The sequence below is a fragment of the Varroa jacobsoni genome, unplaced genomic scaffold (genome assembly GCF_002532875.2).
Source record: "Varroa jacobsoni isolate VJ856 unplaced genomic scaffold, vjacob_1.0 scaffold_1470, whole genome shotgun sequence".
Classification (NCBI taxonomy): domain Eukaryota; kingdom Metazoa; phylum Arthropoda; class Arachnida; order Mesostigmata; family Varroidae; genus Varroa; species Varroa jacobsoni.
In genome coordinates this window covers 45,276-66,261 of record NW_019214372.1, presented here as the reverse complement: position 1 = coordinate 66,261, position 20,986 = coordinate 45,276, and the positions used below count along the sequence as shown (strand labels likewise).

The window sequence follows — 20,986 nt, the reverse complement described above, 5'->3', positions numbered from 1 at the left end:
CCTCAGTTACAGACTGTTCATGCTTAAACTATTTACATTCTGTATCTTTTCTATAGACAGCAAGGATCCTTAATAAATATGGTTATAAGTTGAATTATCGCTGGCAAAATACTGCGACTTATACGTGTAGACGTATAGATAAATGGGTAGAAATGCCCAGTATGCGGTCATTACTTCGAATCTGAAAATAAGAACGTACTAATATCATCATATCGAATAGACTTTTTTTTTTTCGCCTTTACAGCGCTACAAAGCTGGTGAAGGCGGAAAGATTTTGATCACTTTAACGCTCCTTTAGCATCAATAACAATGCAAGCTTATGAAATTGCTACATACGCTTCATATTGTATAAACTAGACAAAAATATAATAATAATGCCCCTATGCTTTTTGGATATCGTTACTAATTGTGTGACAGCCATCCTAGTTCTAGCAGTGAAGGAGGGCGTTCGATTGACTAAATAAAAATAACGTTACGATAGAGTTTCACATTTTCGGATGAGGGATACATTCTCATTTTAGAGCTATTCGAGTAAGAGCTATCCGTACTTGTTGAAGATGGACTAAAGAAAAATCTATAAACGAATTTGAACCTAGTCAAAGATGCGTAGCTATATCAGTTTGGTTGGAAAGAGCGTGTTCTTTTTGGCTGTAGTGAAGACGGAGAAAACTTGCTAACTCCCATAACGCACTAGATCAGTTTTTTTTTTTTTTTTTATTATATTAAGATACTTGCCTAAAGTCATTCCGTATAATAGGATAAGCAGAGTCACTGCAATAGAGATGCGATATAGGCCATTCTATTCAAGCAATTAGATTAGAAATAATGGCATAACTTTACCTGATAAATAACTGTGAGTATCGCAAAAAGTATTTTCTAACAGTAATATTCTTGCAGAAATCAGACTTTTTTGCTTCTGTTGTACTAAAGTTGGATAGTCCTATATATTTAGATTTTAAATGCTTACGTTCGTGTTTCCACTGATATCGTTGATAGGCTCATAGCGTACACTGCAAGTATGAGAGAAAATTATATCTCCGATTTAGAACTATGTCACGTACCAGAAAAGCAATCTGAGCGTGGTGATTGCCAAATGGCAGGCAATATTGAAAACCAATAGTCTGAACCAGTACGATCTGACCCACTACACACAATGCGTCTTATGAAAACATATTAGGAACAGCTGGGTTTGAGTTTCTCTCACGCATACTCTTAATGCTAATTTAATGTTTTTGATAGAGACTCAGATTTATTGCAGATAAACAAATTTCCATTGCCTGAAAACTACCAAGGGTCCACTGGGTCTCCAGCTTAACAACCAGCCGGACCAGAGATTACTGTAACCTTTAATCATTTTATGACGACCGTGTCGTATCTTCGGTTAGTCATGACATAAAGAATATCGTCCTTTAGTCGAAAGGGTTACAGGCTCAATCAATAAATAAAAGCACTATTTCTCAATGGGATTTGAAGTTATTCAGGGTTCTGCCTACTCGGGAATGGTCATAAAACAGAAACAAGCAGGTATAGTAGCTATTTTATGTACCTTGCAAGTTATAAATATGTATCAAATACACATTTGTTTTTTATCTTAAATCATTAAAATGATCATTATGAAAAACATGTTTGAATAATAAGGAGACATAGGTCATTACATTTATTAAATAAGCTACGAGAACAAAGTCGGGCTGTGTGCCCAACAGACAGATCGAACTTTACCACGCAAACATACACGCACATGCACAAAAGTACAATCTAATTCGTTTACTATTTATACTGTGTAAGAGCATATAGGCAGGTGAAAATATTTTTTTCGAGTATTTTCCTAGAACCGGACAAGCGATACCTTCAACAGCCGAATACGCTGCCGGTTGGTTTAGCGGCCGGTTGATGGCCGTGATCGGTCGAAAACACCGGCCGCTCTTCCGGGGCGGCCTACTACTCTTCCGGGGCCGTATCTATTTGCTTGAAATAATGATAGTACATTTCGTTTTGCAGCTTCATGTTCGGGACTTAATGTCTATACCTGACTTTCCGAGTACACCGCGCCATGGTCATGAGTTCTGTAGCATGGTACCCCTGTGTTCAAGTTTTGTTTGATATCTATGGGCAACAATTAGCAGCTTGCCCAAGTCAGCACATGAGCCGATCGCCGACACTGTACTTCACAACTGTAGGGACTACATATATTTCCATAGTAGGCATTATTAACACGGTGTACTAGACAGTGTCTTGTTCCTATGGCAAAAAATGTTTGTTTCCGTCCAGGTATGAAATTGTTTATAAGACGCTATTGAGTTGAAACTTTCGACGAAAATGCAGTAAATTTGTTATATTATTATCTATGGGAAGCCACCGACAACTATTTCAATTGCAACTTTCACAAAAATCGTACGGAACCAGTGAACGTTCGGTCGGTTTAGTAAGCAGGACACTCGGATACACAATTTAATACTGAAGATATAAATAGGTAATGAGCGTACGTTAGGCACCATTCTGACGTCGCGATACGTCTGGAGAAGTTCTGATCTTTTTTCACTTCTTGGCCAATACAGTTTTGCTTGTCCAAAATCAGAGTCCACTATAAATTTTATATTTGACTACCATCGAAGGAGACCAATGCGGTTGAAAATGACGGCGATCGTAACTAGTATAGCTTTCTTTCCCTAAAAATTCCAGCAGCGACCTATGCACCCCTGGACATATCTCGACGTCGGACGAATAAATAGTTTTCTTTGTGCTCTTGTGTGTGTATAAAAAGCAAGAAATAAATAATTTACTACGATCACACCTTGAACGTCCATACGTTTTGACAAATGAGTAACGGTGTCAAGGACATGGATAGCATGGATATATATTTAATGGTCGAACAGCTCTGCTTGTAACCTAACGACGGAGTCCAGTTCGTGGAGGTACTTAGCCAACTTCATCAATACATCGAAGGTCTTTGTCGAGCTATAAACCTTGACTCTCTACTTTGTCTCAGATCTATATCACTGAAAATTAGCCGCATATCCTCGTTTATCAGTAATCGCATTGCTTCATGTTTAAACCTTATATATTTAAGAGTCGTCACGTCTTACTGATTTTGTGAATGTTTTCCTCTATTGATAAAGGGATCCAATAGCTATAGGCAATATATGCAATTGTAGTTATATGGTTCTGAGATATCGTCAACGGCGTCGATTTCCACTGAATGCTATGGAATCTTTTCTATCATTTACTCTGACTACGATGTTTGCTCACAACGTTGGTTAAGGCTTCATTTAATGAAACTGCGCTCTAATAGAACTATGCCGTGTTTATATTGTAGTGCGTTGCTTAACTCTCTAACGCTTTTATCTAAGTTCAGCCGTAGACGCAGTCAAGTTAATTTTTGACGGTACTATTCTGTGAACGATTCGGCACGGAAATCATTTGGACCACTTTATCCGAATTTCTAGCCAGCGGCCGATGGCATTTAGATTAAACTGTTGATGGTTTGGTATTGTCAGAAATAGCTGCCTTCTCGTTTCTACGGGCGCGATATTTCTACTATACGCTACGATGGAGGTGCATTGGTGCGTTTTTTCAAAGGGCAAAATTATACCAATAATTCAATACCATCTTAACGAGCTAGCCCCAAACGTTTACAACTATTACGTATTTTGATTGATCGGGTACCTGTATTTATGTATCATTCTCGTTTGCTAGCTCAATGTCATTATTAGAATGAGACACATGCGATTCAACTGTTACCAAAAAGTCAATGAAATACGATGAGCAATATCTGAAAGCAGACCTGATACCATTTATGAGCCAATCTGGAGCATTGCAAGGAATCTGTCATGAAGATGATGGTTTTGTTCTGACGGCGAGCTGATGCCAATGATGGGAGGTAATGATCATTATTTACGGCTATTGTCACTGGCGTTTCTCGACATTTACTGGCCTCTTATATGACACTTGATAGCGATTTTCCATTGGACAGCTTCACCTGCTACTTCTTTTTGAAATGGATGTGGTTTGTGGAGATAAGGTTGACCAGTCGTTGGGCGGGACTGCAGCGTTCTTCGTCCGATGCATCCTTGCAATCATGCTGGCCATCGCAACGCCACACTTGCGGGATACAGATACCGTTAGAACAGCGGAAATCTCCAGAAGTGCACTCTGCGAAAAATACCGTAACAAATGAAATACATCGCTAGAAAACTGCAGCCGACATCTAAAGTTGACTGCGGATTCAGTTGAAACGTCAAAGTAAATATCCTTCGCTACATAGGAGTTACTTTTTTTTTCTTATTTTTGCGTTCTAACAATGAAATCCAATTAATCGTTTAACGAATAATGCGTCGCTTGTAAGTGTAAGGAGATTATGCACTCCGAGAAAGTTTGCATAGAGCACCTGTCCTCTTATCGCAGTCTAGTTCATCAGAACGGTCTCTGCATTCAGCCTTTCCGTCGCAAACCCATCGTTTCGGGAAACATCCGGACCCGTCATGGCACTGGAAACGATCTGGGCCACACTCTGCAAACGAACCAGGTGTAACCCGAACGTAATTTGCTAGCAACAGCAGGGTAAATTCAAACGTTACCGCTTGTCTTTGCTTGTTTCAGACAAATGAAAAATACGCCTGCTGATGACTTAAAGGGCCAAATCATCGAGGACCTAATCATAATTTACCTAATTTAATGACAATTAACATACATTTACGAGACCTCGTGTTATTATCACACATAAGAAATGAGCTCACAGAAAGAGATAATATTAGCTCGGACTCACATTTTCTTAGTCAGTTCATTGCGGGCCTTTACTTAATGCGCGATATTTTATCTAGAGCGAATAATTAATGCCAGAAACATTGGATTGGTAATGCTAAATTAACCGATAAACTCGCCAATGCAAGCCGTTCCTATTTCTAGGTGTATGCATATTGCTATGATACATTTTACCAAGTAACTCTACATGTGTGGTACTAAACGTCAAGCTTCTTGCATCCGGAAAAGAGTGTACGATTTACCTAGTAAGAGCTATTTCGAGGTCGCTTTTAGTTACATCCATAAGTTCTGTGGATCGCTAATGCGTTACTTGTACTACTAGAAATAAGTAGAAAAACTCTGGTTGTTACCAGAGATTCCATTAGATATGATGTTCGTATGAAATCAACGCCAGTGGGCGAGGTAGCAATACGATTTTTCGGGAACATCTCTTACCTCGACGGGGCCGACACCCCCGTTCGTCGGCACCGTCCATACAGTCTTTTTCTCCATCGCAACGCCACGTTTTCGGTATGCAGCGGAAATCGCACTGGAACTCCTCGTCATTGCATGCTGAAGTGAGAGCGACGATGTACATGTAAAACAAGACACGTGAACAGCTAAATTTGTCGGCCATCTATCAGGGTCTCAATATAAACATATGCGCTTCATGTGGATGAAGGTTGCCCTATTGACGCTCTTTGCTTACGACATATGACGTAATCATTGGGTGAGGTCGATTTTTGTTGGGATGGCTAGAATGTGTAAGGTTTCTGCTATTAGAAAAGCATGCCTTAATTTATTGAGTGCAAGTCGGTAATGTAATGCTTGAGAAGCACATTGTAGTAACAAGACACGAACATGTACAGTTAGCCTCATCGGCGGCGAAGGCACAGTCACGAACGCCATCACACCTCCATGCCTTGGGGATGCACGACTGGTCTGGACATTGAAACTCGCTTGGCAGACAAGCTAAAAAGTAACAGCAAGAAATATGATTGATTCGCACATTCTATACACATTTGCGCTGTGTGCCCATTGTATGAATAAAAAAAGTTTAGCCTTTAATGATATGTTCGAAACTTACGTATCTTAACCTAAAGGAACGCATCGGTACCCGCACCCTGTCTTGGAATACGGATTCAGTCAGTTCATCATGTGAAAGATAATTATGTATGTGATGATACATGAGTGGGCGCTATCATTTAAATTGCTTATGAATATGGCAGTAACTTCTTTCTGCCAACTGTTAAGGAATGAGTCGTACCAATTTTTTATCCTAGCATAATAAGGTTGACTGGCAGAATCGTCATATACATACACGCTCGTAACTTGTTGAAACCAAAACAATACTCATGATAACAAATCAATACCAATGGGATAGCATGCTGGCAGGGTACATACGCACAGGGGTTTTTCGCGAGATTAAGACAAACAGCTGAGTCCTCAGAATCTGGGTAGCGGGTACAATCGAACACCTTCGACATTGACAGGCGTGCCGGAATGAATTTTTGGCAACCCTCCGTCGCGACTGAAATAATAATTACAAATAAACATAATATACTTCTCTAATGGTTCGAATACGGTTCAGCCATACTCTTTCGCAGGCACTAATCGAACTGACTATTAGTGATAATGATCCAGTCCACGTTATGCCGTGACCGGTCAAAATAGTTCCTATCAAAATAATAATAAATATGTATAAAAATGTAAATGCGTAATTGTCTAGTATCTGTTAATATCCGTCAGTGTCCTTTAAGCTGAAGCTATTAATGCTACAGGTAGTCAGGATATTCAGGGTTGACAGACTGCTATACCCAAAAGCCTTGTTGGCTAAACAAAAAGCACACTATACCTCTGAATAGTTTTTACGCACGTATCTATATATGTGTCTGGCAAAATTGTCGCTTATAAAAAAGCACAGGATATATATATATATCCATGTGATACCTTCGAGCATGATTAATGTACCTAAATGACGGTGGCTGGAAATGGGCTTACATGGATCGTGAGACAAAGATTAAGATGCGGCATGCGTAACGCGCGCGTATAGTAGGAAACAGAGAAGGCTCGACAAATAATTGGTAAATGCTTCGAACGGCTACTATAGGTATCAACGAAAAAGATCATTGCTCTTTTCGTCTCCATATCAGTATCAACACAAATTTTTACAAACCAAATCAATGTTGAAAAGCAAGCATTTTAGCTTCGCTTGGAAACAAATGCCGAAGAATGCTCCAGTATTCATGCTCCAATCTTGCAATGTTCGGTTATTCTATATACTCAATGTATTTTATTGCCCGTATCCAATTCTGGCGCATTTTTCATTTGTGGGTTGAAATGTTTCGGTCTGATTTATTGCATCAAACTTGAACTTTTGTGTAGCCACAGGACGTGTAGTTCATTTTTTTTAACGTAACCTCCCAAATAGTAGGGTTTTACTACTAGGCACGTGACGACACTTCTTACTTGTGATCGAATGACTCGGAATAAACCTATTGTGGCAGACTTAGCGGTAGAAGCATTCAAGTTAAGAACGTTTCCTTTCTGTATAAACACACTGTCTACTGAAACTTAAATACACATAGCATGACGAAGGAAGGAAAAACAGAAAGCAAATGATGTGTGATTAGACTTAAGTAGAATGTGACAGTTGTATTATTGCTATCATTGATATCGCTACCAGCCCTGATGTTGTCATCGTACGCGTTTGTTTTGAGACTACAGTTTTCGTAGCAAAAGCATCTCTGGGCTTCATAGCTAACATTCATTATTTAACTTGATCAGGTGTTAATCCACTTCAGACATGCAGGGTAGACATACACAAGCTTCTTTGCCTTTTGCCGCATCCCTTCAGTAGACGGTTTGGGGGAAACTGGAAAAATAACGGACTAAAAAATCGTTTCTGCGTTCAATGTCCGCCGCCGAAGACAGAGGCAGTAAATAGATTACGTATCAATTCGATGCACTTTTTCACTGCGTCCTGTTACTGCCATGATGCGTCGACATAGTTGCTTGCTCAAGAGTTTCGGCGAGTTCACGATAAAAAAAAGGCGATGATAGACAACAGAAGCCAAGCGAAAGCAGCGGCTAATTGGATAGACTCCCTGGTATACAAGTCTGGCCTAATCTCGCGGAAATGGATTTTGGAGAAACCTCATGCAGCCGCCTTTAGTGACGATGTGTTTTCTTGCAACGAAGAAAAAATAGAGGACATTCGCACCGCGCACGGTTCGACGATGACGATTACATGAACAATAGACGAGAAAACGAACCAATAGAATGGATGCTCCGATCATTAAAATTAATTTTTGAAACTTGTCGCTTCGTGGTATGGCCGTTTGCCGCTATTTCGGAGCGTCCAGTTCCTACGTATTAATAAAGTGAACCAGCAAAGAGACGACCCAGTTCAATTCGATGCAATGTAACAATACTATGGTCATATGGGTGTTGAAACATACAGATTTGTTAGAGTTCATTTGATATTCAGATGTCTAAAGCATGGCCTACAAACAGGCTTATTTTTGCTTTTGTACGAATCGTGAGTGAATCGGATCGATACAAAATCAGCTATTTTTTTTTTTCTTTTTTTACTAATTATAGATGAGTATGTAACAGCACAAGGAAACTATTTTTTGCCATATACCGAGCTCATTACATATCATTTAGTTGCTTGCGGAAGAACAAATCAGCCCTAATTATCTCATTTTTGGCCATACGCGATGCCGAACGTAATCCGTACAAACAGTGGGTAACCACATGAATGCCTAGACCGATTAAAGTAGTTAAAGGAGTAAAGGAGTAGCTAGCACCGATTTAATTCCCCGATGTACATTCGAATAGGTGTAATAACCTGCAGCTTATGTGTTTAACAATAATTGTCTAATCGGGTGAAACCCAGTTAAAGGCCTGCCGTCGTGCAAATGGTGACGGTGGCCCGGACAACTGTGAAAGCGCAAGAAGGACTAAATAGCAAACCAGAAGCGAGAAGGAAGCAATGAAGCTACTTAACAGAGGTGCGTCAAACCCTCAATTAGCTGCGACTTGGCGATCAGTATCTTAGGTGTGTCCGGATCTCCGTTCTGTTAATTGCCGGAGGAACAAGAACTTGTTTATTTCTGTCTCCGATTCGATTAGTAGGTCCTAGTATGCCAGGAACCAGATTATTTTTTACAATAGTACGTTAACGATAAAGGACGAGTCGAATTACGGCGACATGTGTCTGATGTTAGAGGTCGCTTAGAAAACATTAACACCGGTACGATGCCATCATCTTTGATTTTAACCAGCATCCTACCATGGTGCAATATGTAAGATTCGAGGCAAGCAAGAATATAATGTAATGGCGGATATAATAGAAAAGTAACGAGAAAAAAAATAACATTTAAAGATAGCGATACGAGTTGTTCCATATCGGTGATACACAGAGGCATGATACACTGCCTAAATGTCTAACAGAAACAAAGGGAGACCCAATAAAACAAAGCCCTGTACAGCGTTTGCGGTTAAACGTGACAAAAATGTATAAAAAATAAAGTAAACATTACAATAAGACGACGAAAATGAATTATGACCAAAAAACGAAAGTTTTGGACAATGCACAACTAACAAAACGTGTTCGCAGGCTACTACAACGATAGGTGGTAATAAAGCAACACTGAGGATGATCATATAGAACTGTACAATGATAATGCGTCAACGAAGGCTATATGTGGGTATAATTTTTGTACCGCATCGGGCGTTTTTTTAGAAACGCTAAGAATTACTCAATAAATATTGCATAATCGTGTCAGTCAAATAAAAATTCTGCCGATCGTACTTATAGATGTGAAGACGCTTGAAATTGTTGGTCGAAAATACTTTGCACTGGCGTATTCTACATGATGTACGTACAATCCTTTTGTGTAGAAGGTCTAGGAAGCTACCACACGTGACCACGCGTTGCTTGTCGGCGATGTGTCTTTTCTGACATTCGCCATTCTGGAGACGGGCCGGGGCGGCCTTTTTGTTCCTTTCTAGTCCTATATATTTAGAAAAATTATCTTTTACGTTTAATTGTGCCACACCCGAAAATTGACTCCTTTCAAAGCTGGCCAGCTATAAGCTTACGTCACTGTCAATTTTCAGAAGTGTGCTCACCTTCGAAAGGTTACGGATTGATCGTCGTCGATCAACTGGCAATTGTCCGACACTTCGTTTGTTTGAAAGAGTGTTGAACGAAGGAAGGAACACTCCGCTGCCACAATCGACAACAATTGCACTGAGACTATCACCGAATTTTGCTTTGGGCGAGATATAATTCCAGACTTAATAGCAACAACAACGCAACCTATAGCATTTTCGATCCGCGATGACACTTTTAGCCTCGAAATTTCTTCCACCCCTCCTTCACTGTTAAGCGATAATTTCCCTAAAAAATATAGAAATCAACGATTGCTTGACAGCTTTACATTACAATACGGCCTCAAAAGCAACAAGTGTTAATATTTTCATGACAGGGACATGATAGGCTAACTGTCTTAAACCAAGAGAAATCAGCAATGACGACTTGTGCAGACGGCAAACAAGGCGGAGCAAGAGAAATCATTGTCACTGCTCCACGATAAACCTTGACGTTTGCGCTGGCAGAAATGATCGGTCACAACGTTGATCGCATGATGATAGGCTACGCTTATAAGAGTATTGAACTAAAGCCAGTAAATTTACAGTTTAACTAACAACTGATCGCAAAATAACGTTTCACTAACGAAATTTTACAGTTTATATCAGTCGATATATCTAACACTCCATTTTGAGTCATTATACTTAATAAACTATATACTGCTTACACGAAAATTATCTTCCACCTGCAATTGATCACCGACTTGGATTTCGTTATGCATCATTATTGTTTTTGAAATTTCTCCTAAATTATTCACGGCTCCAAAAGGCCGAACTAATTACGGAGGCATATTTTATCTCGGCCATGAAGGTCGTTAGCAGCAGAAAAAAACAGAACTTTTTTTGAAAAGAGTTCACGGAAGCTCTATAAGGTATCATACTGAACTGGGTTTGTGCTTAATCCTTCATAACAAAATCAGAATATGTTTGAAAGCCTTTGTTTTAGTCATTCAACCTGCATCAATAATCGTCAATTTAAAATATACGTAATGCGGCAATATTTTGTAGGCACTTTGTGTTACAGCCCAAGCAAGCTGGAGTGGAAAACCACCCAAATTGCGTATGTAATGGGATTTTTCGCTTGTATAATGGATTGAAGAAGTTATCTGTCTACCTATAGATTGATATAATACTAAGTAACGTAAAAATCAGGTTATTTTTTGGGGATTTCGTTGTTGGCAGATGTAAAACGTACACGACACAAACACGTAACCAACTAAAGATACCTTTGCAGAATTTCCGGCAAGGCAGCGTCACTTTTCCGTGCTGGCAGGGTGGCTCGAGTAGAGCGCAGACGAGCTGTTTCATACGAGGATTACAGTTGTCCTATAAAAATGAACGCAACTTAATGTTTGGTTCCACCGAATCATAGAACTAGCGATATCGATATGTACAAGAAAAATGACGGTTGTCTACAGAAAACATGGCACGGCAATCTTACAAAATATGGATGACAGACGAGCTTTCGCACATAACATCTGCATAACGGACTGGGAATTTATAAGGGAGTTAAAGCCGAAAGTAACTCAGCGTTCCTGATCTATAGAGGAGCAAACGCTCAAGCGGCCTGTATAATCTAAATACACAGTAAAAATACCACATTCTTCGATGTTTCTCACGTTCCAAAACAACGACAAGAGTAGCAATAACCAAAATTCAAGAGTCCACTTCTTTTTTCTAGTCTCTAGCTTCTACACATTATGGCCTGACTCCTGCTGATAGTGCTACTAAGCTATATTGACCTTTTAAAGGCATTTAGAATAAAATGACTGCTTTTAAATGAGAACGCTCTGTTGCCAACGGGTAACTTCACCTGGCCTATTACAACTTTACTAATAACATTCAGAAGTACGCTGAATGCAGAAAAATTAAGCCGATACAAGCAAATTTCACGAGTAAAATTCAAAGTATTGGCTTAACTTTTTCTAAGTATAAAAGTCATTCGTCGATGTATGGACACTCTGAGCGGACGCCTTACCTAAGGAAAGCCGAACTGTGATTTTATCGTTGCTCTCATTAATGGTAACGTAGAAGCGTATAAGCTATGCGGACGTTTGTTTTGAATATCTCTCTGATGAAACTCATTTGAGGCCATAGTCAATAACACTATTATGCATTAGTAGCATTGTCATTATCTGTATGTCTCACCTTGAGTAGATATTGGAAGAACAGAAGAGACCGGTTCATAGCGGCTATATCCTGGTCTCCTACGAGATTAGGAAACATCGTTTCTTTATACGGTAGAACGTCACGACAAAGCGACAAGGAGCGCTTCATGCAGCGACTAGCTGTTATTCAAAAGAAACAATATTTAAAAACAGGCATAAATAAAATACACATTTTTTTTCTTTGGCAGAACAGTAAACATCCTACTTAATTCACGCTGCTCGTTTAAGTATATAGCGCCGAAATAAGCACGTTTTTAAGGCTTTTGATCCTCCCTTCTGTGTAAACAAGTCTTCGGAATCATCTTTTTAAATATAGCATTAAGGATTTGTCCTTGTTAGGGTTCTAGATGAGGTTGCTATTATTGAACTTAACTGAGGTTTCTCCAACAGCCGTATGAAACAGTATAATAATTATGCTAGTATCCAGTGATTCCTGGCAAATAATGAATTCCATTTACGTCGAAAAGACACATTTACTTGACACCGAAAGAGCTCAAAGGTCGATTGTATTCTGGAGCAGTATTCTACTATTGCGCAAGAATAGTCAGCGTCCGATGAGTCTCCTGCTATGGTCAGCCGGCATCAGACCCATTTAGGCCCATTGCATATTGGTGGTTTTATTTTCATGCGGGATTTTTATTAAATTTACGTTTCATGCTTATATCGACGCGCAAAGACAAAAAGAAAAACATCTAGTCATTTTCTTATAGTTCACTTACCTATTTATTTTGTGTATGTGCTCATCTCATGCGTTCACAGTCATAGGTTAACTAAGTTTTAAAAAAAGGCGGATCAAGCCCACGATGAGAATGTACGAAGATCTCAGATTAACGAATAGGCCCACTAGTGAATACCGTTCTGCTAATGAAATCGAGTAGGCTCGCTTTGATAATGTTCCTCTGCGGATTTTTATGTCTGCTATTTTACGACCAAACCGTTTGATCTTGTTCCCTATTGACGCTTATGTATTCATAACCCTTTTGCTATGTCTTTTTATGTCTTTCGATCGCCGGTGTTGTTCCGTAATTGGGACGGTTATTAAACTATTATAGCACGTCTGAGCGCATAACATATAGGCATGCTAACCTGTAGCAATACGGACATTGGCCGCCTATACGTGCATTTTTTTCTATCTGAACGATGTTGCAAAAAGAGCTCCTGCTAAAAGGCTGCAAAGCAGAGAACATTATAGAATTGTAAATAAAACGCTTCAATAAAAAAAAAGCATCGATCCTTCTTAATATATGCATAGCAGTATTCTACACGATTATGCCGTTTGGGGTACAGCATACTCGATATGATAGGCCAAGTCCATCCCATGTGACACAGACATTGAATAAGTTTAGTGGAGGCAAAACTGGTATGTAGGGCAATAACGAGGATCAAGTTTTCTTTCGTTAATCATTACGTTCCTAGCACTTGGGTCCATATCCCATATTAAAAACGATATCGAGAGCTGAGCCATAAAGACAAAATGGGTTACATCGAGCACTATCTGCCGTTTCTATCCGACTCCTCAGACAAAAGAGACAGCGTCCTAGTATCGATGTTGTTGTTGTCGTCGTCATTGATGCCTGTGCGATCGTTTTCGCCTAGCCATAATTTACTTACGTACAGCGTCACGAGCTAGTCCCTTTCAACTATTATGTCATCCAATATGTAATTACATGCAATCAGAATCAGATCATGTTCACCGTATTGTCTATGATGCCAGCCACAATTGAACCCTTGTTAGATTGCGATACTGGCGGCCAAAGGAAGTCTCTGATGATAATAATAATAATGTCTTCAAAAAGTAATATGTCTCCAATGTTATGTAGAAGATTGTGCTTTTGTGTGACAAATTTCTTTTTTACTAACCAGCTGCTAATCTCCCTCTCCTTCGTTTTCTCTATTTCCATCTCTGGTTTTGTAGCATTCTGTATATGTATAAGATAATGTGTAGCACGCGCCCGAAGTTCGACTCTCTCCCAGAGAGTCGGTCAGCAGCATCTGTCTTCTGCAACTATAATCGCGTTTTTTGAATGATGCCATACATTTTAGGCTGTCCACTGTGAATTAGCTGCCTGTTACGGTAACAAGCAGTTTCTTAAAGTAATCAAGAATCGACCGATTTTATTACCATTCGCTTCACGGTAAGCCACTTACTGGCTACCTCTACGGACGGATGCTACTACTCACGACCAGTGTAGCATAGGCGAGATAGCGGATTTCAACAATGCTGGCGTGTATTTAATCGCTTCCGATGTCGTTTGCTGTTCCAGTGCTCGTGCACACGAACACTAACATACTCGCAGGTGCGTGCATGTACGCAGAACGAACAGGAGTGCGAAACGGAAGGATCTAAAGCGTTCGAAAATTGCTGCTAGCCATAGTGCGCGCCAACGATGAATTGCGGCGCCGATGCAGTGTGTGAAATTTAGACACTAGTATTAGCGGTGGAAGTAATAGGCAGACGACGAACGAACCATTGCATTAGATCAGAACACGATAAAAGCCTACCTACCCACGCCATCGACTCTCGTATAGCAAGAGACCCTATTTTCGATTGAAAAACGCAATGGCAGTTCAAGTTAGACGTATTCGATCGTAGTACGTGAATTACTGTTCGTAGACTAAAAAAAAACTGACATTGGTACCGTTCTTTAATACTTTTGCCTTCCACACTGAACGTTTCCTTTGTCACGATGACGCGTTTTGAACAATGTTGTTGAAATTATTCTCTGTATATATTGTTTCGTATGTTTAATGAAGCAAACATTGACATACATATGCTACCAGTTAGTCGCGATATACTGCCAATCGAGCGGGTCGTATCAGGCAGAGCAAAATACCAATAGATCAGGTCGGTCCTAATCGTCTTGCATTATTTCTCTCCTACATATATAGGATCATGGAAGCAAGCACACTCTTAATTAAAGGTGAATCGTATGATGTTAACTCTAGCGGGTAAACTAAAAGGCCGCTGGAAATTTCATTGCAAGCTAACGTATTTGCGACCGCGCATCAACTGATTCAGAACTCCTGAGCTTGTTTAGCATTCAGCGCCCTAGATCTAATTTAATTTCAATCCATAAATCAAACTATGTTCTTGAATAAACTACAGATAAGAAATAACTTTTTTATCCATTCAAATTATGCAGTATGTGTTGTCGATGGGGGTTGAAGCGGCGAAAATTAATTACAGTAACCGTCGTTATTTAAAATGCGCGCCATTTTTTGAATAGTATCAGATCTATATACATTCGGTAACACAGTGATTCGGTAGATTAATTCTAATACTAAAATAAAGTACGTTATGTTCACATAAAGCGTAGAATAATGCGACAATTGGAGCTAATTTAAATATTCTTCTAGCGAACTAAATGTCTAGTCAGCAAAATTATCTAAATTTTTTTTACGGATATGCTTTCTCGTATCAGCAGGTTGATTCTGTGCATCAAACACATTCTAATGACACGATGGCAAATGAACTACCTATAGTGTAGTCTTTGAATATTCATAATAAATATTTAATACAAAAATATCTCTAAGGAAGGCAGACTCATACACGATAGGAAAGCTCATTTCGTTGGCGAAAAGTATTGAGTGGCGTCCGTGTCCGTATATGACCAATCAAGTACATTTAGGTGGTTGTTGTAACAAAGGAGTTACCGAAAAAATGCTATAAAATAAAAATACTTGATGAAATGCATCATGTAGTACGTACGATGCAAACATGGCATTCATTTATGAGCGTCCGACCTCTCGTGCATTTGACCTGTTCGCGGCTCCTTCGGCCTGTCGTTGTATTCGGCCTCTTGCTTACATGATAGTGTAGCCTAACGTAGATGCAACGCTGCTATTCAAGACCCCTAGGGGCCTTGAAAAGCAGCGTTGTTTTTCCGTACTGTATCTACTGGGAGTAACACTGTTTGCAGTTAATGGCCTAAAACATTTGAAAAGTGTGCTTTACTTCAAGTGACCCTTTTGTATATTAACGATTCTATCGAAGATCCTGTTACCTTTCTTCGATAAAATTTTGATTTGAATAAACAGGCTAAACACTAATATAAAGGCGCAGGGATTTATATGACGTCTTGTTGTGACGTGTGTTGTAAAACGTGTCCTTTTCAAAAACGATTAAAAGACAGCTAAAAACGAATTATCCTATTGACTGACTCACGACTCTTGTTCCTATCAAAACCGCTGTGAACAACTAAATTGATGGAAAGATTGCAAACCACCCTGGATGAGCGGCGAGATAAAAGTGGTTAAATAGAACGTTCATATTTTCGATTTTATCTTCTCTCTTTTGTCAATCAATTTATTTAATAAGTATGTTCTTTTAAATGGACATTTTAGAATACGATGGTTAACTGAGGAAGTATTTAAGTGCATTTGTTTTGTTAATATCACGGGAACCATTGGCCGCAGGCGTAATAAAGAGCCTTTTAAAGTCGACATGACCAGATCCCCGGCGTTATTACGTTATTAACTCCAAAGGTTAACTTGATATGAGAAAATCGTAGACAGTTAAACATTTCTCAGGCCAGCTAATGTGTCCTAAAAACAAGGAAGGACATTAAATAATAATTTAAAAACAGGCGCATTTGAAAAAAAATCAGTAATTTGCTTGCGCTGCTTGATCTTTAACAGACAGTTATAAATCTTAAGGTACATTAAGACCGTCCTGAAATGGCCTTAATTCTTTACTGAATCATTTGAAAAATCACCGCGTTCTTACAGTTCTTCCATCATCGGCTATTAGCAGAAAAAAAACAAAAAAGTATAACGTAAATTAATTAATTAATCTCGTAATTAACCTTTAATTAATTGATGGCCTTTTAAACAATCTTTCCTGTTTTTCTTTTGTCCATTAGTGATTTGTGGCATGGCTGGACAAATGGAAATGCAAAAAATCAGAAATGAAGCTGCTGATATACAATGACAAACACCGCCAATGCAGTGTATTGCCATGTTCAAGTGCCCTTTACAGGTCCGCTAGAAGCTAGTCAATGCAGAAACAGGGCTGCCGAGACGATATTCGTTACCGATACGATACTCACTAATATCGAGTCGATTCTTGCCCGCTACGATCCTATGGTATGGCCCACTTGAAATCCGGCCTCCGATGAACGTTTTGGCATTGGACGCTAACCCACAAAAATCCAGCGAAAAAGGAAAAAACAGAACAGCATCGCTCGATTCGCTCAAATACGGCGACAAAGATGCACAACGTGAAATCCCTTTCGGACAATGGTAAAATGGCTATGACGAAATAAAAAAACACGAAGCTTCTACAGCTTCCTCAGGATTAAGTGATCTCTTGCGAAGACGTCGCTCCGCGGGGATCGGTCCTTCGTACTTAACCGATTCAAGATGGCTACGACGAGCCCTGCGGCTGTAGCGTCTTGCGTTGCTAGGAAACATCCAGCTGAGGTAACATTTTCTTCTAGTGCAATCAAGTGGTAACCTCATCGTGGTAGAAGCGAACTCTCAAGGACCAACAAGTTCTGACCGCTGCCTGCGTTAATACTATCAGAATAGTGCTATCGATGATACTGTTCCTAGTTGTTGGTTAGACGCTAGCAGTACGGTACGTTAAACTCAAAATACTTATTTAACCTTAGGCGGTATGTGTGCGTCTATCATTAGAACAACAATTTAAATTACAGGTTAATGTACCAGCAAAACATTAACCAGCGACCCGAGCAAATATAAAGAAAAGATATTGTAAATAGACTCATGCACGCAGTACAAATGTGGAGATATGGTACATGTATAAATGCAACGCGTCGGCGAAGAGACACTCATACATCTACACACGGCCACGTCGCTAGCTATAGCTACCATCACCATGAATGGTCCACCGAAAATATGTTGGTCGCACTGCGGCACAAGGCGGCAACGACACCAATCTCGTACCCGACCTCGAAGCCAATCGTTCGGGTTGGGGGAGCGTCTCTCTTTGACAGCAGCAACAGAAACAACGTCAACATTAGAAGGAGAATAGGCAGAATCACCATCACTTCACGATCGACTTCAGTTGCGGCCTCACCCTTTACTTCGGGCGACGAACAAAAACCGAGCTAGTAAAATTCGACCGCAGCGATCCTATATTGAAGCTATAGTCGCACGGTACCGATCAACCAGTCGGTGAGCGACCGGCAGGCAACGGACGGTAAAGCACACGTGCGCAGGAGATCAGGCTCGTATATACCTCGATGCAGTGGATGGTTTATCGCTTTTTGGCAGTTTTTTTTTAAATTTTATATTTATACAAATTTAGATAATAGTTATCATACATTATCTTTTATCATATACGCGTTGGCAAAGCGTTGAATGGATAAAACACTTGTCAAATGAACGACACCTTATTTGCTATACGTATGCACATCATAGCAATGATATATCGCGCCGGATGGCCCAGAGACGCACAGCGCACAAAGAGCAAATACAAAAAAATATTGAAGAATTAAAAAAAAAACTTCATTTAGCCAGCATTTTGATTTCTAGAGCTGCAAATATTAGTCAACTATCTGCCTTCTATTACAAACATTTGAGAGAAAAAAACGTCTAGTTATACTAATGTGTGCTCATACGGTGTCGGCCAAGATATCTGTGCCAGACTGTCAATGTAATCCAAGAATGAAGTCCAGTGCCAAGATGTCGAATCAGAAAGAATGACTTAATCATTGCCTTTCCAGATAAATCAACTTTCCATCATGCATCAGTCGCTTTCAGTATGGGAGGGTTACTAAGCCAATATTTTTCTTCTTTTTACTGAAAAATCCGCCCAAATTTTCCTGTTACTCGATTGATGAAGTCAGAAATATTCTAAAATTTCCGATAGCACACGAAATTGACCTTAAGTCCAAATCAAGCTTCACTTTAGTAGAATTTGGGAGAGCTATTGACCTTTATAGCCTGTTGTTGTCGCTACAGCTTTACGCCCTCTTCAAGATAAAAGCCGATATCGAAGCTCGATGGAAAAGCAGTTCTTAAATCCTTAAGATAAACATATTGCTAAATAACGATGGTCCCTAAACAGCTACTGCTTATACTTTAAGCCTTGAACAAGTTTATCTAACACAGATAGAACATTAATATGCATGCCTATAATATGCACAGCGACTCGTATTCACTGACTTCAGATAATTACGTACGTGAGTCATTGCGGCTTTCGTTGCTGCGGTCTTTTCGAACCCACCTTTCGGGCCCCGAGCGCCGATTATTTCTATTGCATGAATCACCGGCCTTGATTGAAAAATCGTGATATTATTCGATCGCGGATACTTTTGCTGCTATTATGTTGTTTATTATGTGCTCAAATGGAACGTCACTAGATTAGCTAATGAATTTTTATGGTCTGTTATCGCCTGTACTGTCATCGCAATTGTTTAATACCTCCAGTGTTTTTGTTGCGATCTAGCTGGGGAAAGGTTCACCTAGTTTACCAAACATAATCCACGATCAATGGGTAGTTTCCTTGTATGTGCTGATGTCTTCGCTTTGATTTTGTGCTTAAGCCTGCGGTAAAGGTCGCTCAGGGAAGAAAATTCGACCTTTACTCGTACCTCTAACGTGATAAACAGTCGTTTGAGCCTTCAGCATGATTCCACCGTCCTTTAAGAGCGGCTAATGCAAATGATGTTACTTCATACGATATTCGTTCTCGATCTTGAAAGATGTCTTGATTCGGATATTTTTTCTTGGTCTTTTATTTTTCTTTTTTCATTCGTAATCTTCGTAGCGTGCCTGCCTTCGTTTCTGTTTGCAATTTCTCATAGTGCTAGTACAGGTGCCTGTTATGACTGATGACTCTGTCAGTTGAACCACTCAATGACTGAATTCAGGATGTGATCAAATCTACAGGGAGTACGGAAAGGCTGCTAGAAGTGACAAGCAGCTATAACGAAATCGTGTTATTGGAAATGTAGCCTTCTTGGGAAGCTCCTAGAAATAGTCGTAGTTTATAGTAAGTGTTTATGCTCAGGAAACTGCGCGCACTTAAGAGAAATGTCTTTGCTGTCTATAATTTGAGAAAAGGCACTTTAGTACGCATGAAAAATAGCTGATCTAATCTTTTCCCCTAGAATTAAAATTGTTGTTTTTGTCCCTGGTTCTTTATCGCTGACAAATTGTGCCCCGTTTCCTTAACCGTATCGGCAGCCTGTTAGCGTGTCTAATTTAGTCTGTATTTATTTTGCGCTAGTTAAAGAGTGATGGCAGCAAGGTAAGCGATACACCTCGTCTAGCAGAGCCGCTAATAGCTTGTTCCAGTCACAGCACAGAGAGGTAGATATAATATCACATCAATAAAGAAACAGCGTGTTAAAAAGAAGGTAAGCCGTCTCTGTCTCTTGGGATTACCTTTCGATGGCCTCCATTACCCCGATGTTTGAGTCCTCACCGCAGGTTTCGTTCGTTGCAAAAGAAGCTAACAGAAATATATATATATATATATATATATATACAGCAAATGAGTTTCATCGTAACGGAAACACTGCACATCACGGCCGTCCGTCATAAAAGACGGCGTGGGTCTGCCAGCATTTTACCACTGTCGTAGTCGACACTGTGGTTCGCTCTGATGCAGCGACAGCTGCACGGAAGATACCCTGGATCTTCGTTAGTTGCCGCTCCAGGGTATCTTCGTAGCCCGGGGGCAGTACGGAGATCTTTAGACAGTAATTAATTTCGCATTAGAATCTCAATCAGGACTTGAATTATCGTATAAATTATGAATATTTATTTCTAGTGATTGCACAGTCTTCCTTCGTTTCTGCGTCCGTCTCAAGTTAATCAGCGAAGACAACGACTTCTAACGAGACGAGCCAGACTGCACATAGCGCGAGCGCACGTTATTATTACACACAGACACCCAAAGGAGAAATGGCGGAAAGGGTGCAGAAGACGAACCCCGATGGAACCGGCAG

The 20,986-nt window shown here is 39.9% G+C and overlaps 1 protein-coding gene across 2 annotated transcripts in view; it reads right to left on the bottom strand.

Moving 5' to 3' along the window:
* Window positions 1-1,631: 1,631 nt before the first annotated feature.
* Window positions 1,632-20,986, bottom strand: part of LOC111270408 (atrial natriuretic peptide-converting enzyme) — a 52,361-nt gene continuing 33,006 nt past the window's right edge. For both annotated transcript variants that reach the window (XM_022850615.2, XM_022850616.2), the window contains 7 exons: window positions 12,046-12,185; window positions 11,124-11,223; window positions 6,146-6,268; window positions 5,599-5,709; window positions 5,194-5,310; window positions 4,385-4,507; window positions 1,632-4,149 (listed from right to left, as the gene is read on the bottom strand). In XM_022850615.2, coding sequence (XP_022706350.1) covers window positions 3,980-4,149; window positions 4,385-4,507; window positions 5,194-5,310; window positions 5,599-5,709; window positions 6,146-6,268; window positions 11,124-11,223; window positions 12,046-12,185 — 884 coding nt within the window. In that variant the 3' untranslated portion in view covers window positions 1,632-3,979. The remainder of the gene's footprint in view (window positions 4,150-4,384; window positions 4,508-5,193; window positions 5,311-5,598; window positions 5,710-6,145; window positions 6,269-11,123; window positions 11,224-12,045; window positions 12,186-20,986) is intronic.